Below are 24,814 nucleotides of genomic sequence, written 5' to 3'. Positions count from 1 at the left end.
TGGAAAAAAGAAAGATAGAAAACAGAGCAATTCAGAGAACTTTGAAGGTTGTATAATAATTATATCAACATGAATTATGAATTCAGAGGCTAATTTTCTTATCATCATGCTCTGTTCCCTTCCAAATACAATCAACAAACACTATGTAATGAATTTTAAATAAACTAACAGCACTAAAAAACTCTACTTATTGGCCAATACGCATTTCTGAGAAGCTCAACTACTGAACATCCCCAACAACAAGGAAACGTAAACGCCAATATATTGCACCAATTGAGTACCCTTTTCTCGAATTTGTTCCTTGCATCTATAAAAACTCGAAGATGAAAGGGGCTATACGGTGCTTACACTAACTACTACTATTGCAATAAAAGATCCAACCTTTCTTCAACAGAAGAGAGCTGCAGCAAAAACCCATAAACCAACAAAACTTTTCTTTTACGATCCTAATAGATAAATCGATGAACGGATTATATTGTAGTTGACGGCTGTGTTGAATTAGGGGTTCATGGAAGCAATTTATAAGAGCATTCTCATTCCACATCTTCAAATGTGTGTCTCTAACTTTTAATAGTATTAAAAATAATACTAATCTAAGTTTAGATTCTCACACCCTTGTTTTTATTTTTTGTCCTCCCATTAGTCATCCTTGGGTGTCTTATTAAAAATGTGTTTAAAGATTTGTTCTTGTGTTGCTAGTGTTTCTAAGTTGTATTTGCTGCAATTAGGGTATGTGTGTATTTGTTTCATAAATGTCAAAACAAAAGGTAATCATCAATAACAGCAAGTCTGAGCTCATATCATTGAATATTTGCAGAAACCTGTGAAATGGAAAGCAAACTTTGAACAAAGCAAGAGAACTTGAAGAAATACTGAAACTATAAGCAAACTAAAGAGGAGTCTACAAAGATTTAAACCTCGGATAGGATAAAATCCACATAACCTTTTCTTGTTGCTGAATGTATCATACACAAATTGTCTAAAGAACATTTTTTTCTGAATCCAAAGAACTGTGAGTTAAGAGCCACATGGAACCATCCAAACTACATCTGTTGGACCAGTAAAACCGTTCCACTCGAATGACTTATCTTCGTTCATGATCACTTTCTGCTCTCTCACAAAGTAGTATTCTTGTTGAGGCAGATTTAAGTCACCCCTCCTTTGACTTTTTCAGCCAACATGTTTCTCAATACCTTCACGTGATCCGTCAAGTTCACAAACACCTCAATTTTATTCTTGGCACCTTTACACTCATCAGAAGATGGCAACACAAATAGTTTAATCTTCTTCTTCGGGACGTTCAAATACGCTGCGGTAGATTGCTTCGTTTGTGGCAGTTGAACCCTCACAGAACGGGTATGCAATATTAGGAAAATAAAACTAGAAATTGTAGGTATAGTAGAACGGGTTGTGCCGATCCTGCATCAAAACACACACAAGTCCTAAAACCACACGGTTTGGATAGAGTTCTAAGAAGAGAGGGAGAACAATGGGAAAACCTGAGAAGAAGCTTATACATTTGGATTTGGTCTATGGAAGGACTTGCTCTGTTCCACCCACACACACTTCAGGCTTCTTGAAGAACAGGAACAAAGCCAAAGCATCTCAAATAGCAAATCAATACTAGCCTTTTATGAATCTTTTCTCCACTAAACTCAGTTAAACATAAGAGTAAAACAAAACGCCCAGTGAGATAATTAAGAAAGACCCACTCCAAAGACCACAGAAAGCATGAAATTAACCTCATTGCCCAAAAGGTGTATGTAAGCAACAAAAGCAATAAACTTTTGAGTAGAGGAAAGAAGAATTTACAGTGACAACCATACCAGCAGCAATATGAGGACCATTTTGGGTATTGCTCCAATTCCACCTGCCACACACATCATCAAAACAAAGTTTGTTCGACGAAATCAGCAAAACAAAAAAAAAAAAAAATTGAATAGTACAAAAAAATTCACAGAGGTAATTGGGGTTATTAACCATACAAGAGACTCATTGAACCTTAAATACAAAACAAAACAAACAAAATTGAAAGGGGGAGATAAGCAATTGCGAATACCTTTTCTCCATAGGTCGAAGACTTGATCGAAGAAGAAGACGACGAGGCGACATCTCTTTCTCCTTCGTATTCATCACCCGATCTCGATAACGACTCATGAAGAATAAGACTTCAACTTCTTCCATAGTTTTGTTGTAGATAAGTTTTACCAAGGACATATCCCTGGTTTTTTGTCGGAACCACCAGAAGATGCTGATGATAATGATGCTATGAGATTCTACGAGGTTTCGGACATGGACATTGTTAAATATGATTGGCTTCTTCTGTATGCCGAGTTTGCACTTTTCCATGTTTGCGAAAATGCTGGATCTCATTCTTTCCTGCCAGAGCAGATTGAGATGAAGAAGGTACTTGTGGAAACCCTAGAAACTCATGCTGAGCCGTCTCTGAAACTCAAGTCTATGAATGCTATCTTCCACATCAGCTTCAGGGCCAACAGTTGCGACTACACTTCTGTAGTAAGGAGAACTATTGATTGGGTTCCAGGACATATGTCCCTCGAAGTCGATTGCCGCAAAGAAACCTGAGATTGCTTCTCTCGACAAGTCCTTCAAGAGAGGATCAATAGAAAGGAAGCAGATTATATAGCATTCAAGTAACGACAACTAGAATATTTTCTTTATTAAATTTATGAATGTTTCTCACAGCAATTGTTCTATATTGTTTAATAAATCAAATAAGCTTCACGTTTTGTCTAACAAAAAATTAGAGAGGAATATGTCTTAGATAACCACCCCTTACCATATTTCATATTTGAATATGCATACTTTGAAGTTGTCAATTTAAACTCGACGAGTAAAGAAGTTTCCCTTACCATATTTCATATTTGAATAGACAGACATACTTTGAAGTCGTCAATTTAAACTCGACATCAAGTAAAGAAGTTTCTTTCCGACTTCGCTTTCACTCAATTTGTAAACATGAGCTAGTTCTTGAGTATCTCTCCCTCTTGTTTGGTTTGGTTTAAAGAAATTGTAACGAGATATAAGAAATTAAAAACTAAAGATGTCGTCGATATATGAAATTTGAAATATTGATTAGTGAGGGATTTTTTTTTTTTTTTTTGACTTTCCTATGCAAAAGATAAATTACATAGCTATTTTTTAGTTTTATTATCTACAATATAATGTTCCCTGTTATTATCTGTCATCTACTAATAAAGTATACTTTCTTCGATATTTAAACTTCACGAATTACGTTTCGTACGTCCGTACCCTTTTCTGACCCAACCGCGCATGTGTGATGTGCCCACTGGCCACTGCCCAATATCCATCCACACGAGTACCCGACCCGTCGAGCCTCTTTGAACCAGTTTAATATGAACCAGTTTTAATGATCAAAACTAAGAAAGTGTAATTCGTATTATGATCTCCTCATCTCCAATTAAATTTAATTATCTTCATTAAGAGTGCACGTGCATGGCTNTTACATATTTACATAGCTATTTTTTTAGTTTTATTATCTACTATATAATGTTCGCTGTTATTACGTTCCAAACCCTTTTCTGACCCAACCACATGTGTGATGTGCCCACTGGCCATTGCTCAATAGTCAATACCCATCCACACGAGTACCCGACCCGTCGAGCCTCTTTTGTACGACTTAGAACTTAGAATAACCATCTTTACATAATATGAACCAGTTTATACATATTTTAATGATCAAAATTAAGAAAGTGTAATTCGTATTATGATCTCCTCATCTCCAAATTTACTTGGCTTCTTTTAGCTCTTCACGTGCAAGTGCATGGCTTCATTAAGAGTGCACGTGCATGGCTTCGTCAAGAGTCTAACTGCTGTCTGATTTTTCCACTTCTCTGAGGCCTCATGGCTTCATAGTGATGATAAGACGTTATTATAGGTAAGTACTAGTAGTGGCTCTCATCTTTACGAGTACAATACCTGAGTCCTGACTCCTGACCATGCATGCTCTCGTAACGGTTCTATACTAAACATTGTATTGTATATATCACAAAAAGGTTCAGATCGATGAACCGACAACAATGAGTTAGGAAACTATACAAGTCAGTAAGTAAACAAACATGGAATTTACGTTGACAACTTCTAAGTTTAAACCAAAACGTTTCCTCCGTCATGGTTTCCGATATTATTTAAAAGTTTATATTATTGGAGAAAAATTCTATAGATTATTTATATAATTATCCATGATTGTTTTATATATGAATTTGCAAGCAAGTTATTGTAGTCTTCTTGATATTATTTAGAGATAAAAGAACCGAACATATCCTGGAAAGCAAACTTTGAAACATGGTTGTAAAGCAAAGGTTAATTATTATCAAATCTTTTTTATACAAAGATAATATATATGTTTGTGTATCTTGGAATGAAATCTAATGATAACTCTCAATTACAAGTGGACTGATAGAGAATATGGAAAATTTATTTCGCTCGCGTTCCTTATGGCAGCTGGAGCTACACTCATGACGTCCAATTTAGATTGACAACTTCAAAGTCTACACAGTGGATGTAGAAATATGGTAAGGGGTAGCTACCAAGGACCTCTTCCTAAATTTTACCTTTAACAATTTCTCAAGTTAAGTTGACTTATTTTAAATAGAACCATGTTGCACTAAGAAAAATTCATAAACTTCAATAAACAAAGCATACCAGTTGCAACGATGACTGCTATATAAACCGCTAGCTTGATACTAACAACACATTCAAAAAACAATTTGGTTATAGAGTCTTACACAAAAGAAGGAGTACAAAAGTTTTTTTCAACATGGCCAAATCTAATTGGCCATCTTCATTTATGTTGGTCTTATCCTTGTACATGTTTTCCATGGTTGCACATATAAGTGCTCAATACTCTCCACCAACACCACCATCGTATGTTTATCCGCTTCCACCATATGCTTACAACAGTCCACCACCATACGTTTATAATCCCCCATCACCTCCTCCGTATGTTTACAAAGCTCCACCGCAATCTCCTCCATATATCTACAGCTCTCCGCCACCACCTCCATATGTTTACAAATCTCCCCCACCACCTCCTTACGTCTATAGCTCCCCACCACCACCTCCATATGTTTACAAGTCTCCCCCACCACTACCCTATGTCTATAGCTCCCCACCGCCTCCTCCATATGTTTACAAGTCACCACCACCTCCTCCATACGTACCTCCATACGTCTACAAATCTCCTCCACCTCCTCCTTATGTCTATAGCACGCCACCACCTCCTCCATATGTGTACAAGTCGCCTCCACCACCTCCATACGTCTACAGTTCTCCGCCACCCCCTCCTTATGTTTACAAATCTCCTCCACCACCTCCCTACGTCTATAACTCGCCACCACCTCCTCCATATGTATACAAGTCTCCTCCTTATGTCTACAGTTCGCCACCGCCTCCTCCATATGTTTACAAGTCTCCTCCTTATGTATACAGTTATCCACCGCCTCCTCCATATGTTTACAAGTCTCCTCCTTATGTCTACAGTTCGCCACCGCCTCCTCCATATGTTTACAAGTCTCCTCCTTATGTATACAGTTATCCACCGCCTCCTCCATATGTTTACAAGTCTCCTCCTTATGTCTACAGTTCGCCACCACCTCCTCCATATGTTTACAAGTCTCCACCTCCATATGTCTATAGCTCTCCACCACCTTATGTCTATAGCTCTCCTCCATATGTATACAAGCCTCCTCCTTATGTCTATAGCTCTCCGCCACCTCCAAGTTATAGCTATAGCTCTCCCCCTCCACCGATATACTAACCATATATATACTTGATGAAGTGAACCTCGAAGGAAGATTGTATTTAATAAGNTCCACGGTTTAAAAAGCTTTTTCTTTCGAGACTTCAACATATAAGAAATGTACTGAAATATTTATGTGCATTTGCACTATGGGTTGTTTGCTTTTGATGTTGTTTCCCCTTCTAATAGATCAATGTTTTGTTTTCCATTTATAACTATTGAATAAATTTAATATTTTAAAGAATAACTGGGTATATATATTCATCAATATTTCTTCATCAAGATGTGCAATAGAACATATGAAAAAATCAAGAGTCAATAGCTCGACCTTTTGTATCTGACAACTTTAAAATTAACGTAGCTCAACCTTTTTTTGATAGCAGTTCGAAGCATAAGTTTTTTCTTTGACAATAAAAAAAAAATCCACGTTTAGACTTCTATCAAACATAAAAAATCTTATTATCTAAAATTTAGTTTTCAAAGTTAGTAACTCATGTGATTATAATACGTGTCAATTTTAAAGATTAGAGATTTTGCCATGTGTTATACAAAATTTTATTTTAATAAATTTTAAAATTAAAAATATAATTATAATAAATTAAGCATTTAAACAGTTTTATTAATATAAAAATATAGTTCCTATATGTATGTAAAAAGATAATACTAATTCTAATTTTAAATTACTAATTCTATAAGAAAAAGAATTAAGAAAAATACAATTGATCACTATAATACCATAAATAAATAAATTATATTATCAATTATATATCCTAAAGAAAAATGATTGTAGATACTCACCTTCATATAAACAAATAAATTTTCTCATAACAAAATAGTTTCTTCAAATACGACATATATTGAATTTTGTTATATTATTAAATTATTAAAAAAAAATTGTAAAAAAATAATTCATATAAAGTTGTCTCATTTTTATGAAGATATTTTATATTGTAAAGTAAAGCTATATGACAATTCTATAAACTAATGATATTTTCTCTCTCTCTTTTTCTTTGTCAAAATTTAACTATGAGATCAATCTTTACTTAAAATAATCATATGCTTACGTAATTTAGAGCATATGTTTGCATATTATGCATATATTCTTTTTATTAGGATTAGCGAACTTTTATCTTTAAATTCATATTTTATTTCTATTTTTCAGGCATAAAATTTTTGTGAAAAAATAATAACCGATTAAGAACTTTCGATTAATTTATGATAATGTTAGTATACTAAGTATCGTTTTACTTAAAATTAGTTGGACACATAGTAAAATTATTACGTATGAGGTTACAAAATATGAAACCAATATAGTTAAGATATTGTTACTTTTTCAAATATGAGATAATATAAGTTTTTAGGTTTTTTTTTGAGAATTATATTTGATTAATTTTAAGTTGTGTTTAGTAATAAGTAAGATATAAAATTTGATACAATACACATATTTTTTTGCACATATTTTTTTGATATGAAAATTGTAAATGTTACTTATTAAGATTAAGTGCATAGAATTAAATATATTTTTTTATGATGTAATATATAGAGAATTATTATTGCAAGTTGAAGTGTGAATTCTAAATCCGGTTTTAAAAAAAAATCAAAAGAAATAAAATTAATATTTGAAATATAACTTAATATTTTACATATATTTTTATATCTGCGTTGATACGCGGACATAATCTAGTTGTTATATAAAGCTATAAAGAATTTTAAGAATATGTATATTGTAAAGGTTGATACAGCAGTTGATCGATTCATATCAACAAGAATATAATTTATCAAAAAAATCAAAGCGAAGGGCACAAAAGACTTCCAATTATATATACAAGTCTGGAGGAACTAGCCTCGTTCACATTAATTTGATAATATTCAACAACATTTATATAGAGAGTATGTCTTTTGTGCGCTTGTCTTCAGGACCGGGCACCACAAGTCACCAATTTTAAGAATCAAAAATCTAACACAAAATGTTTAAGAGGAAATGATAAACTCATAAAAGTAAAGGGTGTGCATAGGCTGAATATTCGATTATTTTTCTAGGCTTTTGGCAATTGAAAGTCCCAAAGCCAACTAAATTATGTCATCGGCCCTCGTGCTCACCGGACCGTCCATCAACAACTCTTCATTTACTTTTGCAGAATAGTTAAAGTTTTTTCATTGTTGAAGTACTGTTTGTATTGTATGTAGAGAACTATAGATACAAATAAACCAAAGTACATGGCATTAAGTACGTATTGTAGACACTTTAGTAGTGTGAAAACTTTAGTTTAAATAATTAAAGAACCGGGACATCAGCTTTTGCCAACAATGGACTATTAATAAGGATGGCCGAAGCCGATAACACTATGGCTACTAAATATACATCTTTATGTTTGTGGTTGTGGATGGTTTAAAATGTTAGATACCAGTTTCATAGATGAATTGTGTGACAAAATATACTACATCTTTATTACACACAACACTCACAACTTCGGTCTAATTCTGATAAAAAATGGTTATTTTGCTTTCCTAGGAGCTCAACCATTATGCGAGCAGCGAGTAGCGCTTCGGAAGTGCCTGTGCCATGTAGAACGTACTCTTCTAGAGTTCCAAATTGTTATGGTGTACTAGAAAACAAAATGTTGTTTTCGCAAAAAGAAAAAAAAAATTGTATGGAATCATTAGTTCCAAATTAGTAGTATTATTTTTCAAATCACCCTAAATTTTTTAAAGCTCGTATATGATCATGGCAGTGTTTTATGTTTAATGATATCATAAGCTCTACTTTTAATGCAAGCGTGGTTATATAAAGGATTCAGAAACTTTCGCTATTCTCTTTTTCTTTTCTTTTTGTGTTTCCTTAATCTCGTTTTTAAGTCTCCATCTCTAAAAAGAAAGACATCAACGCTCTTTCTCTTTAGTTCAATAAAGCTTTTGGTAATATGATAACTGTTCGACAAAATTAGAGAAAAGTGGCACAGAACCTGAAACGCTGACACTTGTTAGCACAAATAATGATTCTGTTTTCTTTTATCTTTTCTCTGAACTGAGTTCGTACTTAAAGTATGGTCTTTTATCTTCCGTTGACTGGTTCTACTACTCCTTTTTAATTTCTTAACTTTCTCTGATCTGCTCGTGTGTTCACTTCAGTTCCCTCAGTTCTTGTGTAGAAAAAGATGAATTTCGTTTGATAAAAATTGGAGCTTTACTGAATTAGAAGAAGACATGGACATGAGTGACAAAGACGAGTTTGGTGCCAAGAAGAGGGATTTGGATTGGAGAATCTCTGACTCTAATAACCCAATAGTTTCGTACCCTCCGGAGAATCCAATGTCGGCTCCTTCTCAGATGATGGATGAATCATTCAGGCAAAATCTTTCGCATGATGGTGGTTTCAATGTCCACACAGATGCAGGCACTTCTTTTAGAGGTAATGTTGATAGACCTCTTGAAATGGGTGGTTGGAACATGGCTCAGTTCTCTGCAGATTCAGGATTCATAGAGCGTGCTGCAAAGTTTTCGTTTTTCGGGTGTGGGAGTTTTGGTGAAATGGTGATGAACAACCAATCGAATGGCCTGTTTGTTCAAGAAACGCAGAAGAATCAAATTGGGGTTGCAACTGGTTCCAAACAAGTTGATGGACCTGTTACGGTAGTGAAAGAGAATGGATCGAGTAATGTTTCAGAGGATTCTCAATCTAGTGGAGGTAATAATGGTCATGATGATGCTAAATGTATGGAAATATCTTCCAAGGTGTTTAACGCAAAGAAGAGGAAAAGGACTAGGAAGGTCAGGATTTGCATTTTGCAGTGCTCTTTTGTGTGTTCTTTTTTTTGTTTTGCCTTTTTGGCCTTAACGCTGATTATGTTTCTGTTGGTAGGATTCTGAACATGGAAGTCAGCAATCTGGTGAAGAACAAGAAGATAAAAAGGAGAAGGATGAGCAGAGTCCAAATTCAAATGCTAACAAGACAAACAGTGGGAAACAAGCTTCTGATCCTTTAAAGGATGGGTATATACACATGAGGGCTAGAAGAGGTCAGGCCACAAATAGTCACAGTCTTGCTGAAAGGGTAGGCATTATACTTTTCATAGTTGAATCCGAAGGGAATCCCTTTTGTTCTTGTTTAGGTGTGGTATATGATTTGGTTCAACTTATGATTATAGGTAAGGAGAGAAAAAATCAGTGAAAGGATGAAGTTCCTGCAAGATCTTGTACCGGGTTGCGACAAGGTAAGTCCTTGTCTTAGTTGTTGATGTCTACATGTAGAAAGAAAGCTAAGGGTGTTACTTGTTATATAAATGGAGAGTTGGATTTGTTGTGTAGGTGACCGGGAAGGCAGTTATGCTTGATGAGATCATTAACTATGTGCAATCACTTCAATGCCAGATCGAGGTTTATCTTTGATTGCTCTTGGGATTTCCTATAATCATAGTTTTTGTTCTTGACACATCACTTGATTAGCAATCTCACTTTGTGTTAGTTACTTCTTCCATGTATTTCAGTTTTTATCAATGAAGCTTTCGGCTGTGAATCCTGTGCTCGATTTTAACCTCGAAAGCCTCCTTGCAAAAGATGTAAAGATATATTGGGAACCAACTTATATATCTTTTTGTATCATTTGAAGTAGTTTGCTTTCATATAATGTTCAGTTCGTTTCTTTATGCAGGCCCTTCAAGTACCTGCCCCGACATTTCCCCAAGACATGTCGATGCTCTATCCTCCACTATCGTATCTCTCTCAAAAAGGATTCATGCAACCGAACCTTTCCTCAATGTCTACATTGAATGGAGGATTAAAACAGCAGGTATATATATATTTGGCTGTGCGTTATACTCCAACAGTTAACATATCTTTGCAGAATCATTTCTTTCTCTTGCATTCATCTGATTTTGTTAGTGAGTTTTTAAACAGGAAACACATGGATACGAAAGTGATCAGCACACTGCTGTCCACATGAACCATGAAACTGGTACTGCACATGATCATGAAAAAGACACAACAGGTGAAAGTGAAATCCGGATCCTTTCGTATCTATGTTAACTGAATACTTAAAACATCGCTAAAGCTATTTATTCTTTATCTCATCTTACAGCCAACACGGAGGTAGAGCCGTAGGTGTTTCTTCTTCACTTTCTACTCAGCTTTAGCTGCTGTGATAGCATGAGCTACGTTCGAGAATTTTATTAACTTTGAACAGAAGAGTGAAAACGAAACAGAGGAGCAAGCAGATCTTGTCTTTGTAAACTTAACAGCTCCGAAAGAAAAGAGTCGAGAGTGAGAATCAACAACGTTGTGTAATTGACTAGCTATTGTCTGCTTCTTTTCTGTACATATAAATCCATGTAGGGAAGAGAAATGTTGATTGTTCGGAACATGACCTCTACAATCTTCAAAAAGATCAAGATTTGCTATGTACTTCAGCCATTTTTTCATACAACATGATTGTAAAGACCACGATCAATCGGAATTAGCTCCACTTGGCAACCAAACCAAATCTTCCCAACACCATTCAAGCTGATTCTAATGTCAAGTACCCCAATTTGAAGAAAGACTGAAACAGGGAGGCTAAATGTACCGTGCTCAATAGAGACAACCATTGGCGTTTAAGATTTAGTGATGTTGACAAGAGCAGTGGGACTGTGGGAGCAACCCTGTGCAATAAAATGAAACGAAGCTCTCTACTTATCTTTTTTTTTTTTTTCCAATCTACAAGTTATTTATATTACAAAAGAGGTTTTTAGAAGTTTTTAAAAAATGACAAAATAAACAAATGACTAAATTCTCTCTTCATCTCTCGAGTCCTCCACACTAAAAGCTGAAACCAACAAATATTTACACACTAATTTCAATCCACTCATCTCTTCTCCTTAACGTGTCTCCACCGATCCCAGTCTATGCAAAGCCCTTAGAAACACGACTTTACAGGATCGTTTATTCTTCTTCTTCTTCAGTCTCTGACAGCTCAAAACTGACACGAAGTCCCCAGCCTCTGCCTTTGCTTCTGTCCTAAAGTTATCGACTTGCGCTTTTCAAATGCTGGATAAAGCAGCTCTTGATACTTCTCCAGGAACATCGTCCATTCCTCTTCACTCATTTCTGCCAGTTTCACAAAGCTAGTGCTAGACGGCATCTGTTCGTCTGCACTCCTGTGCGCAGATGATGCATATGCGCTCTCCACTCTTGCTCCTGGGTGTTTCTGATATTTCTGGCTCTTCTCACCAAGAAGAGTGCTCTTGAGAGACATTGAAAGCTTGGTAATCGTCTGCATTTTCTCTAGATCAGCTCGGTCATTCTCTTCCTCCTCTTTGTCTTCTTCTTCTTCTTCATCCTCTGTTGTTTCTTCCACCTTTGATAACTGATTACGAGCATTTCCAAAAGTGAGTCCGAGTGGGAATGCTAGTTTTTTCGTACAATCAGTTGCTTCCTCACAATCTATATCGAACTGGAATTCAACATCACTTCCCACGTCTGATCTTGGGGACTCAGCTTCCTTCTCTCCTATCAAACTCATAGCCTCAAGACAAACCACTTCAATCTCACTCGGCTCCTCGTCTCCAGGATGAACCTCTCTTGTCATCATCTCGCCAATTTCAGCCAAACATAGGCCATTAGCAGCAGCTTCCTTGAGAAAAATTGTGCAAAGAACTAGAACACGGAGACTAGCCTCTCGTACCATTGGAAGTTCCCTTCGCAGCATCTCACAATCTCCAAAAGGATCCAGATTTGCTATGTACTTCAGCTCATCTTCAGAGAATGGGATCGATGCCTGTGGCCAATGAATCCACTCAAAGTAAGGGTCCTCTAGAGTTTCAGGCAAACTAAGACCATGATCGATTGGAACTAGCTCCACCTGGCCAAACATTCCATCACCATCCAGTTTCTTAACCAGAAGGTTCCCTGAGTGCCTGTCTGTGTTTAAGATTCTGATGTCAAGAATCCCTATACGGTGTACAGCTGAAACAGGGAAATTTGATGTTCCGTGCTCGCTAGCATCATAATCATGAGGTATAAACTGCTGCAACGAAGCAATCTTGCTCACCAACATTTTCTCCGTAGACTTGCTTGCCTTCACTCCACTGTTGACATTGAAGATAGAGTGAGTAATCTTCACAAGAGCAGTGGGAGGAACATTTGCAAAATGCTCCTTGTCGAGGAGATAAGCTGCAACTTCTCTGTAGCCTGTTTCCCCAACCCGCACTGAACGCTTCAACCCAGGTTGTCCAAGCGCCTTACCAACAAAACCTTTCGGGTTATTAGGAGCAAATGGCTCCTCATCAGTTGGTTTAACAATTGCAACACTCTCTCCTCGGCTGTTCTTAAAGTAATAGGCCCCTCCAAGCCCACTATGAACAGCAACTGGATCAATGCCCCTCTTCACTGCTTTTGTAATATCCTTTGCCATTTGCTTCACAAAAGAGAAAGAAACAGAGTTCCCAAGAATCTCAATAGGACTGCTCTCATCTCTACGCTGCTGAAGGTCATCCTTCATTGGAGAAAGGCATGGAGTAGATGAACTCCTATGAAAATTGTTCCGAGTTAAAAGGAGAGGAGAATCACGTCTAACAGCAGTAAGATCATTGTTAAGGACCAAATCCCCAAAGGTCAACGAGCTTTCCTCGGTTGGGAAATTCAGAGCAACTTGCAACTTCCTTTTCACAGTGTGCGCATTATCACTACGATCCAACTCCAACCCCAGTACACAACCAGTCTCTGTTTGAACAAAAACCCGCCTACGACCCACAGGTGACTTCAACCCAACCTTGTTAAACTCACGAAATTCCCCGGTCAAGGGGCTCTTTACAAGTGCCACTGCCATCTGCGTCTGAACAGGACTATCAAGCTTACGTGACATGAGTGTTGAGATCCAAGTCAGCAAAAAAAATCACTGCCTTTGCGACTAAACTGGCTGCACAAAACAGTTTCTTCCCACCTTCAGGACAGGTGACTCAATCCAAGACCAGATGTAAAAAAATGCAGGAACTCTTTAAGCAGCACAAATGACCATCAAACGAACCAATCCTCAAACTCACTAATGAATTAGACTTCACGACGTGCTTCCATAGTTAAAACCTAGATGACAGGTATATACCAATCTGCAAAGAGAAGAACAGAATCGAACATGAGTAAGAACTAACACAGATCCCTAAAAAAAAACTAACAGCAACAGACGCATTTGGTGAATCACCAACAAAAACATCAACTGCAAATGAAGCATATTAGAGAAACCGTGTAGTGAATATCATCAAAGACGTGTGGTTCAAGAACACAATACCATATAACCGGAGATATCATACTTCTAAGATTCATGCTCTTAGTCAAAATCAACAACATTGATAACTTATACGAAAAAGTCAGCTCGTATATGAGATTTAAAGCTAAAATCTTAGGCCTAGATTGAAATCAAAATCAGGAAACAAAAAAAAACCAAAACTAAAAACATCCTCGAGACTCCATTGTTTCTCAAAAGAGACCAACAAAAACATGAAAAGCAAAGAGAGAAGAAGGACTCACCAGACTCGACAACGTGTGAACAATGACGCGCCGGCGAGAGGAAAATAATAATCGATATCAGATCAATGAGCTATAGAAAACAACGAAGAACAACGGAGAAGAGAAGCACGAAAAGCTATATCCAGTAATCAACCCGTTGACGAGTCGACTCAGATAGGTCTCTCTCTCGCTTTGAATAAGAAGCTGTTTTTTTTTTTTTTGCTCTCGTCGTCCTATCTCTTTTCTCTCTCACCACTTACTCAGACCATTTTAACCTCTTTCCCCCACCGCTTAACCCAAGTGGTTGGTTAAACCACTAACCATGGTTAAATAAAATCAGGCTAAGTAATAAAATAAAGAAATAAAAAAAAAGATTTGGGAGCTCTTTCTCTCTTGCTTCGCAATTTTAAGGAATGGTCTAGAACGGAAGATCGTAGCCGTTGGTTTACAGGATTTAATGTTGGCGAGATGTGGGACGTACGATTAGAGGCACCGGCTTTAATTTTAAGGAGAGTAGAATGATGACGTGGACATTAAAAAGGGGATTAGAGCTTTGACGTGGCTGTTTTTTTGGTCAAACGAAAACATCTCAATCACCAAAATTTTAGGACTATTGTAGTATTGTTAATTATTTCAAATTTACCAAAAATACCCTTACTTGATTAGACACCAGTTATGTTCCCAAATTTGGAAATTATCATACAAGTGTGTGTTGTGTGTGTCATTGACGATGCCGACATTGCAAATTGAGTGACGTATTCTCCAAGTGATTTTGACATATCTAAAACAAATTCGAAAATTCGAAATTTGTTTAAAGCAAGATCATAATTATAATTATCTTCACTTGTAATTTTTTTTTTGGTAATACAAATATTTGATGTTTCCATAATTTATAAAAAAATTCGAAGACTTTAATAAAATCATCAAAAATAAATATATGGGTTATTGGTTTGATATTTGAATAAAGTTTTAAAAACTTTAAATATTATATAGAATCTGTTATTATTAGATGAAGATTTTTTAAAACTCTATTAAAATTTACTTCCATAGTTAAAACCTAGAAGACATGTATATAACAATCTGCAAAAAGAGGAATAAAATCGAACATGAGTAGAGTATTCTATAGTTTTGTTGATTAGTTTTCTAAAATCTTGTAAAATGTTCCAAACAATTTATGTATTTTGTGATACTTTCATATTTTGTGAAAAATGTATTTTATTCTATAGTTTTGTTGATTAGTTTTCTAAAATCTTGTAAAATGTTTCAAACAATTTCTGTATTTTTGTGATACTTTTCATAACTTTATAAAATTATCAATCAATAACATAATAATTGAATTCATTAACAATCCTAGATTCTTTTATTTTAATCAAATAACATAAAACTTATAATGACTTTATAAAAGTCTGAATCAAATAACCCGAATTAGTTAAAATTTTAAATTACTTTTACAAATCACAAACTAATAACACTAAACTAGCAGAGTTTAATAAAATTTCTATCTAATAACAACATATTTTACATAACAGTATTTAAATCTCAGACCAATAACCCATTAGACTAGGCGATTACTAATGCAATGATTATATAATTATTGAAACACCATTATCTAACATCATTAGACTAGACAATTACAAATCTATTAATTATATATATAATCATTGAAAAAGAGACTTTACATTTGGTATCCGTATTTTTATATACGATTCAAAACGTTTTTACGACTTCATACAATTTTACTTCGTGATTGACATTTTTGTATTCAGTATAAACTAAAAGAGTTACATGGGTTAACTGAAAAAATGTATTTGACAAGTGGTTAGACTAGGCTCGACATTTTTTCATGTATTTAAACCTTGTTTTCCCCATGGTGTTGAAAACGATATGTTATATGTTAAATTGTCTATATAAAGTTTTATGATTTATCGCACAAACAAGAAAAAGGTTTAAAGATACGAATAACTTATTGTTTAAATAATTATAGAGATCCCATTTATAAAAGAGCGTGTAGATCGCTCATATGTTGTAGAGTGAACCTTCATTAAACAATAAGCGATCTACAACATATGAGCGAAAACAATAAGCGATTTACGTAAATCTATGTTGTTTCGTCGTTACTCACTTGAGATGTAAATTACTTCTAGAAAAAAACTATTTGATGTGCGTAGTAGTTTCATAGCTTTATTTTGCTATTAAAAAAAAGAAGTAAAACTTACAACATCATATCACTAAAATACTAGTAATTGATTTGTGGGGGTTTGCATGCATCCTCAAAACGTGATTGCTTTTGATGGATGAGTGGTTGTGTTGGTTTAGGCTAGAGATTCTTCCTAAACGCAGAATTGCTCAATTTTATTTATTTGGCTGTATTGGTATGAGTTTATTGTTTACGGTCCATTTGTATATCTTGGGGATCCTACCCATGGGATACCCTCTTCTTATAAAGATTAGTTTCGGACCCCTTTATAAATATAGATATAGGGATTAATCTATGAATTAACAAAAAAAATCCTTAAAAAACAAAACTGATTGGCACAAAAATGATGAAAGATTACTATTTTCGAACGTCTCTTACCACATGCAACTTATATCATTAACAACTCTGAAAATGACAAAACGAGTTTCATCCGCATCGAATTAATAAAATGACTATATACATATGTTCTTTTCAACATTAAGTTTATATGTGTATATATATATATATATCGGAATCAAATGAGAAACAAAGTGACAAAATATAAATGAAGAGAAAATCCACTTGTAGAAATATATTTATATATACCACCTTTGGGATATATTGTATCGAAGTTTCTGTATAGTTTAGAGCTATATAATAAATAAATTTGCAAATTAATATTCTCCTACGAAAAAATTGTATACCATCTCTGATAAATTAATCAAATATCCGTTTACTAAAAATGTCGTATTCTGTCACTCATTCAAAACTTTTTTTATGCACTCAATTCATTAATTTCAAATATATAAATCCTCTGTTGATTAAAAAATATATTTATATTGATATATATATATATATATTTTTTATTTTTTTTTGCCTGCCTATTGATATTTGTATTATATATATAGAAGAACTATCCCGATATATATTAAACCACCACCATCATGTTTAGGCACGATGTTAGCCGTGTGTATTGAGTGGTGAACTGCCTTGATAGATATTTTCCGACATAAGCAAATCCATATCCAATGTTAATTTTTTTATTCGTCTGCAGGCGTATTGATATTATATATTTTGAAATTTCGAATGTGTCTTTGTTTTTGATATTATTATATGCTTTGGAATCTGCCTCGAAAAATTCGTGCTTACAGAAGCTTAGGTAGTGGTTCCCATAATTTTTATTTTCTTTAGCCCGTTGAATTTTCTTTACTCCAAAGTAATTTATGTAGCATTTTGGTAATTAATATATAAATTGAAAAAAAAAATCCGTCGTTTTTTGAGAAACTATCACTGCATTGCAACATCAATGTAAATATATATATACATATATATATCTTGCAAAGGTTATAACTTATATCTAATATATCAGTTCTAACAAATTCATACTGAACTTTTGAATCTTTATTAGTCAACTTCAAGTTCAGTCATACTTTATGGATACCAAAGTAAATGTAATCGTAATATCGTATATCAAAATGAAAATGGTCCTAATATATATATATTACAACCTAAGCAATCCTACTTAAAGTAAAAGAGGTGTACAATAGTCTAATAAATAAACGAGTAGTGAAGTGTGGAAGATGTATGCCACAATGAATATTCACGAGATTGTATGATGATGTTTTAAAATTGCAGCCATAAAATTTAATTATGGTATATTAGGATTGTCATAGGATCAAGGCCGGCTCTCAATAAAACTCAAAAGATATTAAGTGACCGTGTTCAATGTAATATAATATACACTCCATTTGTATGTAAATATTTTAAACAAAAAAATACTTCAACCTATAGGTTTGTGTGTTGTTTATGGATTATCTGATAATACGCATGTGAATACCTTCCACAAAACATGCAATAGGCCTGCATATGACATTAAAATATCAAAAACCATTCTTGCAAAAAAAAAAAGGTTATGTTAAAAGGAAGAGTCAATGTGGCTCAGTTTTGAAAGTAGATGACGCTGCATTATATTCATGTGGACGATTCAATCTTTGTGAAATTTGGAATTATATACGAATAAAATTCGAAAGAGACTGAAAAACAACATTTCACTTTTAGTATCAATGACTAATGAAGATTAAGAGAATAAAACTATTATAAACATGAATAAAACACATCGTCATATACATACATATATATATATGTACAAACATACAAAAAGCAACAAATAGAATCGATACAGCTGCTATATATAGTATGTATAAGAGTAAAGGGAATACAAAAATAAATTGATTTCACGAATGGAAGAATAAGGACAAAAAGAAAATAAAAAAAGAAAAAAAAGATGATCGTGCAGGCGACTAAATCCAGAGGACTGGTGCACGTGAGGATGAATCAGTCAGTGGTTGGTTCTTGGTTGGGAGCTATACGATCTTATCCCCTCACGTGTCATCCATCATTCATCTCGTGCTCAAAGTCTAGCTAATTTTTTTTTTTCTTTTGTTAAAAAGCTTCAACGTCTAGTTCTCACTTCTCAGCATACCCTCTTTTTATTTAATCACAAAGTATTTGAATGTACCAATGTAAAATATATATTTCCTTCCGTTTTAATTTAATTGTCATTTTGAGATTTAATTTTTGTTTCATAATAATTATTGTTTTAGATTTTCAATGCAAATGTTTGAAAAATATTCATGTTGTTTTAAAGTTTTAACCAATAAAAAAATTATAAAATATATTAATTAAGTACAAAAAAAGAAAATTTAATACTTTTTTTAATTTTTGTACAAAAATCTTAAACGACAATTAAAAAGAATCAGAAGGAGTATATATTTTTAACGTTCCAAGTAAAAATATCATATAAATCAAAATTTTGAGTATACTAATCGGTGATAATTAATGAAATATGGTTAGGAATGCCATGGTAACTGAATTTACAAGCCATGGGTTTTGGGTAGATTGTATGTCTAATTAAGGAAATATTAATGTACTGTACTAAACGACTACAGCGTTTTAAATAGTTTAGTCTTTAAATTAAATGCAGTACCAACGGTTATCTGATCGGATACTAATCAAAATAATTACATCGTTTTTATATGAGTATTCAAAAAAATCAAAAACAATAGTAAAACCCTTATTATACAACATAAATCTCTGTTTAGAAATTTTGGAAATTTGCATATATCTTAATCTTATAAACCTTTAACATAATTTTTTTTAATAGTCATTTTCTGTAACTTTTCTTAGAGAAAAAAATCATTGTTCAACTGTCTCATTTTGATGTATGTAAACCTTAAATCACAAAACTAAACGAAAATCGTCTGATACCTCCTCCAAATTCAAACTCATAAACCTTTAACTGTAGATATAAAATCTAAATTATTTCGGCTAGTTACGTTAACTATCTCACCTAATTGTGATGCAATGACGTTAACAAATTAAATAAAAAAACGTGTAATTGACAGTTAGAAACTTAGAACTTTAGGAATTCAATCAAACTAGTTGTCGTTTTGCAATGATATTTTTGCATGTGGTCCATCTCGATGGTGCAATGCTCAATTGAATAAAAAGAAGAACATGTGACAGGAGCAATTTGTTAGTTATCATCAGTTGATTAGTAGATACGAAACTGATAAATTGACTTGTAGTTGTGATCTAAAACATCTCTTTCTTTTGTTTAAATTGAGTAGATATCAAACATAATTCTCTCTCACTCCCTACAAACAATTTTTTTTAATCTTTGATCTCAATCTCTCTCGAGCTATGGCGCAGCATCCTATTCCTCCAATTGTGAATATCGCACAAAATCTGCAGTACAAGGATCATCCACAAGCAGATAAAGGTAAATTTTGATCCAAATGATTAAGGAAAAAATTAACTGTAGACATTGTAGTAGTAGCTCAAAATTTACTGTAGTATTGTAGCAGCAGGCTGTGCTGTAGCTAAGACAAAGACCAAATAAGTACTTGTGAAGAGACACTATAGACACATAAGCTTTAAAAATCAATCTTAATATACGTATTTTGTTTTGCAGCTGTGTTAGATGCATTAGAAGCATCAACTCAAGATTGGCTCACAGCACCTCAGTGGCTGACACTTTTCCAGAATGCACAACTATTTGATCCAGAAAATAGCTTCAACATTCCAGCTGAGGAAGAGGGACTCTACCGTGTGGATAACAATCACATGCAAGACCGGAATACGTGGCTGATACGAAGTGCCCAGTCTAGTTGTAGTCAGATGATACATGAGAAAAACAAAGATGGACAGAAGAATAAAAACAGTTTGGTGCTGGTTTGAAGACTATATACTAAGACGGACAGAAGAATAAAAACAGTTTGGTGCTGGTTTGAAGACTATATACTAAGATGTACAGAAGAATAAAAACAGTTTGGTGCTGGTTTGAAGACTATATACTAAGTGCTAAGTTCTACTTTTATGATTGGAATGTTTGTGTTTAAAAACAATTTTTATATTTGTGGCATCTATTTCTATGATTAAATCTAGACAAAAACTTCCTTACTCTACTCATATTTAGGATCCTATGTTGCAAAAGTACACTGAAAAATACTCAACTCACCATTCTAATGAGTAGAGAAAAGATCCGCTGCTTTCCATTGAAAAGAAACTGCAACAATAAATACAATGATAAGAATCATGAAATATGAATAAATTGAGCAAATCAGATGAGGGACATGAATATAAAGCTTAACTAATCCGGATCTTAATGATATAGCATAGTGAATCAGAAGAGAATCTCGGGTTCTGTTCAGGAAGACCGTGAGCCACAATGCTCACCCAAATTTGGCCTTCGTCCTTTACATGATTGATTTGCAATAAACAAGATGATTGGTGAGAAAAACAAAGAGGCAAAACAGTTTGGTGCACAAGGTAAGAGTGCTAAAAGTGATAATTTGGCTATATTGTGGTATGTCTAAACATTAAATCTAGTAAATCTGGACTTATCTGTGAATGTTTATCTGTATGAGTTTATGCTCGAAAACTTCCATATACTCATATATAAGATCCTATGTTGAAAAGTACACTGAAAAATACTCACCTCACCATTCTAATGAGCAGAGAGAAGATCTGCTTTCCAATGAAAAGGAACTGCAACAATAAATATGATGATAAGAAGCATAGGTGGTTCGTGAGAAACACAAAGAGGCAAAATACTAGTGGTATCTAGACTTAAACAAAGGCTATCTGTGTATGGTTATCTTTATGATCGAAAACTTCCCTACTCTACACATATTGTAGATCCTATGTTGAAAAGTACACTGAAAAATACTCACCTCACCATTTTAATGAGTAGAGAGAAGATCCGATCCGCTGCTTTACAATGAAAAGAAACTGCAATGATAAGATTCATAAAACATGTACAAATTGAGCAAAACAGAAGACGGATATGAATATAATCCGGATCTTAATGATATAGCATGGTGAATCAGAAGAGAATCTGATTGAAGAAATGGAATCAGATTAAACCAGAACAAAAAGAAACTTAACTTTATGTACCGGATCTCAAGCATATGAGTAGAGAGCCATGGGGATAGCGGATCTGAGTTGAGTCTGCGCATTACATACAAAGAATAAACTCAAATGAGATAGAGGAAAACAGAAAGAGGACATGAACAAAATCGAATCTTTCTAATGCGGATCTGAATTATATGAGCAGTGAGTAGAGAGACTAACCTTGGGGGTTAGCGGATCTGAGGAGAATCTGTATTACATACAAAGAAAAAATTCAGTTATGATTTAAGAAATGAGCAAGAACAAACTAATCACACCACAAAGAGGAGATCAACAAAAAGAAAACTTAACTTTCTACTACTGCATGCATAGGGAGCCAGATAGGGTTCGATAAATCTCGATGGGAGCCAAAGATTACAGAAGAAGTTCAGTGTTTCTCGACGATCTTGAGAGAGAGAGAGACAGAAGGTAAAACTATGGTGATTCACGCATGCATGCATAGTGAAAAAAATGGCCACGGGACTTTCAGTTTTTATTAGGTGATCCTAGCTCAGCAGCAACCTGGAATGTGTATAGTATTTAATTTCACTTCAGGACCGGACCTGAAAAGGCTCGATAGTATTCATAGTGTTGGAAACATTACATAAATGAGATAAGATCAGAGATCACTTTCGTATTAGCATACTACACCATGTCATGCTTTGCTTGGGGAAGGTGCAATATAATTATAAAGTTGTGGTATATAAAGTAATATTGCAAGTGAGAAAGTGGGTAGAACGATAAATTGACTACCAGACGACAATGCAAGAAAAAAAAAAAAAAAAGGGTTACTTAACCAAAAAACTTCAACCATGGTCCAGGACAAGAACAAGAAAGCTGAAATCGTTTAACTTATTTAGCTGATAAAATAGAAACGAAACTGAGAAGTAGCAGTCTTGAGATATGAAAGAAACAGGAAACTAAACACATATTTCGTTCCTTTTGCGGAGTTAGTTGAGTTGCACCAAACTGGGAAGGTAAGAAGAAGAGCACACAACCGGGGGACAATATAGACTCGCAAAACTAGGCCCGGATAAGGACTGATAAGGTTCCCCGCGATTGGGAGCGACTCCAAGAGTCACAGGTTTGAAGTATCCGTCTTCTCCACTGATAAAAGCTGTGTGGTAACGAACTCTCTCGGGTAGGGTGGGTAGAGTGGGTAGGTATCCGTCTATGTCAAACACCACAGCGACTTTCTGTTCCTCGTCAATGAAGAAGGTGCCCCCACCCATATCATGTTCAAACAGTTCACCAGTGAGAGAGACCGGTCTCATATTCACTTGCAAAAACTTGCTCCAGGACACAGAGTTGGGCTCGATCTTAGTAGTAACCCAAAACTCAACTGTGCTAATCTTATCACCATAATAAACACCCTCATTATGATATAGCACCACGAGCTGCTCGTCTCTAACACTAGAGAAAGTGACAGTCTCGTCGATACCAGAGTGAAACGGAAGAGGCAGAGGCGGACCAAATGTCTCTGTTGTGAAATCAAAACAGATCAAGAAATCTTCAAGATCCGTTATCTCTCCATCTTCATTAGGTTCAATATCCTGACAATTCTCTTGAGCAAAAAAGTAGGCATTTCCCTTCACAGACGCGCTATGGTTAAACTTTATTTTCAAATCGGTATGGACCTTGAGATCCCTCCATGAATTAGAGCTCAACTGGTAGATTTCGTACCTGGAAACTTTTTTTGGATGTTCGTAATAATCCTGAAACCTCACGATTTTGTGGTTACGGTTCATGTCGTATCCAAAAGCATAATTGTCTTGCCAGTGGAAATCGTTGAGTCTGATCGGCCTTGTTTGCCCCAAATAAGGGTTCCAAACCACCAGCCTCGACTTGTCCTCAGCGACGCATAACAGTAAACCGTCGCAGTGATGCACTTTTGATATCTTGACTTGATTAAGCAAATCTACCTGCTTTATAGCCAAGTCTTCTTTTTCCTTTGTGCTATGGAATTTAGCTGAACAAACCATTGAATTCATCGTCATAAACCCTAAAAACTGTTGCCTTGGCGCTGAAGCTTCACCCAAAACCCAATCTTTGGTTAAAGCGTTCCATAATTTGCAAGTGTTTCTCACAGCTCCCAGAGATGTTATCGGAACCCTCGTGAGTATTTTCCCCCCTACCAAATCCAGTGGAAGATCGCAGATCCTCGTCCCCTTCATGCTTCTTCCAACTTTCGTTTTTCCAGCTCTCGTCATGCTTCTTCCAACTTTCGACTGACGCCGCCCAATAGAAATTAGGGTCCTCCTCCTCTCTAATTTGCAAGTGGATCGCACCGCTCTAGCGAATGCTATCGGAATTCGCGTGGATATCTTCCACCCAACCAGCTTCGGTAGAAGATCGCGCCTCCTCCTCGTCATCCTTCCAGCTTTTTTCTTGCCGGCTCTCGTCATTCTTCCAGCCTTTCGTCTGACGCCGCCGCACAATAGAAAATTAGGGTTTTCGTCTTTTGTACAATCATTTCTTTTGCTCTCTCTCTCTCTTTCTTTGATATATGTGGACCCGGAACTATCTTACACGTGTGCTTTTACTGCTGGATGGGGGAACCTGATATGCCGATAGATGCCTTCCCGTGTTGTTTTGTTGGTATCGTTCTCTTTGTTGTTGGCGTTTTCACTCTGATGGGCCTTTAGCTTTTGTTTCTTTTTAATAAAATGACAAAAGGTAATAAATTTTATTTTACAATCTGCATTTTCATTTACGTATCTTAATGGATGACAGGTAATTTTTCATATATAAAAAAATAGCATGTCAAATCTCTATATTACTATTTATTATTAAAATTTTACAAAAAAAAAACCGTACTCCAAGACTCACAGATTTGAAGTATCCGTCTTCTCCACCGGAGAAAGCTGTGTGGTCTCAGTTGATGGTGAGATGACGTGCTAAGCCAGTGTGCAGTGTATGCCCCCCCCCCCCCC

At 35.0% G+C, this 24,814-nt stretch overlaps 6 protein-coding genes across 6 annotated transcripts; 3 read left to right on the top strand and 3 right to left on the bottom strand.

Annotated features, from left to right (window-relative positions):
* On the bottom strand, positions 911–2,588 carry LOC104776663. The gene is made up of 3 exons (XM_019241687.1): positions 2,060–2,588; positions 1,827–1,870; positions 911–1,649 (listed from the first exon to the last, which is right to left on the bottom strand). The coding sequence occupies exons 1-3, from the start codon at positions 2,371–2,373 to the stop codon at positions 1,624–1,626; spliced, it is 384 nt and encodes a 127-aa protein (XP_019097232.1). The 5' UTR covers positions 2,374–2,588; the 3' UTR covers positions 911–1,623.
* LOC104776661 (extensin-2) lies at positions 4,742–6,029 on the top strand. Its single transcript, XM_010500762.1, has one exon. It carries the CDS (start codon positions 4,802–4,804, stop codon positions 5,798–5,800), a length of 999 nt encoding a protein of 332 aa, XP_010499064.1. The 5' UTR covers positions 4,742–4,801; the 3' UTR covers positions 5,801–6,029.
* Positions 8,687–11,225, top strand: LOC104776660 (transcription factor bHLH76-like). Its single transcript, XM_010500761.2, has 8 exons — positions 8,687–9,550; positions 9,642–9,833; positions 9,928–9,993; positions 10,088–10,156; positions 10,267–10,338; positions 10,431–10,568; positions 10,676–10,766; positions 10,857–11,225. Exons 1-8 carry the CDS (start codon positions 8,987–8,989, stop codon positions 10,877–10,879), a joined length of 1,215 nt encoding a protein of 404 aa, XP_010499063.1. The 5' UTR covers positions 8,687–8,986; the 3' UTR covers positions 10,880–11,225.
* LOC104776659 (phosphatidylinositol 4-kinase gamma 5-like) lies at positions 11,424–14,508 on the bottom strand. The gene is made up of 2 exons (XM_010500760.1): positions 14,276–14,508; positions 11,424–13,857 (listed from the first exon to the last, which is right to left on the bottom strand). The coding sequence occupies exon 2, from the start codon at positions 13,614–13,616 to the stop codon at positions 11,727–11,729; it is 1,890 nt and encodes a 629-aa protein (XP_010499062.1). The 5' UTR covers positions 13,617–13,857; positions 14,276–14,508; the 3' UTR covers positions 11,424–11,726.
* Positions 20,114–20,891, top strand: LOC104776656. The gene is made up of 2 exons (XM_010500758.2): positions 20,114–20,211; positions 20,404–20,891. The coding sequence occupies exons 1-2, from the start codon at positions 20,133–20,135 to the stop codon at positions 20,667–20,669; spliced, it is 345 nt and encodes a 114-aa protein (XP_010499060.1). The 5' UTR covers positions 20,114–20,132; the 3' UTR covers positions 20,670–20,891.
* LOC104776658 (F-box/kelch-repeat protein At1g24800-like) lies at positions 22,658–24,808 on the bottom strand. Its single transcript, XM_010500759.2, has 2 exons — positions 24,711–24,808; positions 22,658–24,535 (listed from the first exon to the last, which is right to left on the bottom strand). Exon 2 carries the CDS (start codon positions 24,284–24,286, stop codon positions 22,832–22,834), a length of 1,455 nt encoding a protein of 484 aa, XP_010499061.1. The 5' UTR covers positions 24,287–24,535; positions 24,711–24,808; the 3' UTR covers positions 22,658–22,831.

Source organism: Camelina sativa, chromosome 3 (genome assembly GCF_000633955.1).
Source record: "Camelina sativa cultivar DH55 chromosome 3, Cs, whole genome shotgun sequence".
In the NCBI taxonomy this organism is placed as follows: Eukaryota; Viridiplantae; Streptophyta; class Magnoliopsida; order Brassicales; family Brassicaceae; genus Camelina; species Camelina sativa.
This window is presented reverse-complemented; position numbering and strand designations above follow the sequence as displayed.

Coding starts and splice junctions, on each gene's coding strand:
- LOC104776663 (XM_019241687.1), bottom strand. CDS start 2,373: ATGAGATCCAGCATTTTCGCAAACATGGAAAAGTGCAAACTCGGCATA. Junction 1,871..2,059: donor CTTCGACCTATGGAGAAAAG/GTATTCGCAATT, acceptor TGTGTGTGGCAG/GTGGAATTGGAGCAATACCC. Junction 1,650..1,826: donor TGGTCCTCATATTGCTGCTG/GTATGGTTGTCA, acceptor AACTGAGTTTAG/TGGAGAAAAGATTCATAAAA.
- LOC104776661 (XM_010500762.1), top strand. CDS start 4,802: ATGGCCAAATCTAATTGGCCATCTTCATTTATGTTGGTCTTATCCTTG.
- LOC104776660 (XM_010500761.2), top strand. CDS start 8,987: ATGGACATGAGTGACAAAGACGAGTTTGGTGCCAAGAAGAGGGATTTG. Junction 10,569..10,675: donor ATGGAGGATTAAAACAGCAG/GTATATATATAT, acceptor GTTTTTAAACAG/GAAACACATGGATACGAAAG. Junction 10,767..10,856: donor TCATGAAAAAGACACAACAG/GTGAAAGTGAAA, acceptor CTCATCTTACAG/CCAACACGGAGGTAGAGCCG.
- LOC104776659 (XM_010500760.1), bottom strand. CDS start 13,616: ATGTCACGTAAGCTTGATAGTCCTGTTCAGACGCAGATGGCAGTGGCA.
- LOC104776656 (XM_010500758.2), top strand. CDS start 20,133: ATGGCGCAGCATCCTATTCCTCCAATTGTGAATATCGCACAAAATCTG. Junction 20,212..20,403: donor TCATCCACAAGCAGATAAAG/GTAAATTTTGAT, acceptor TTTGTTTTGCAG/CTGTGTTAGATGCATTAGAA.
- LOC104776658 (XM_010500759.2), bottom strand. CDS start 24,286: ATGACGAGAGCCGGCAAGAAAAAAGCTGGAAGGATGACGAGGAGGAGG.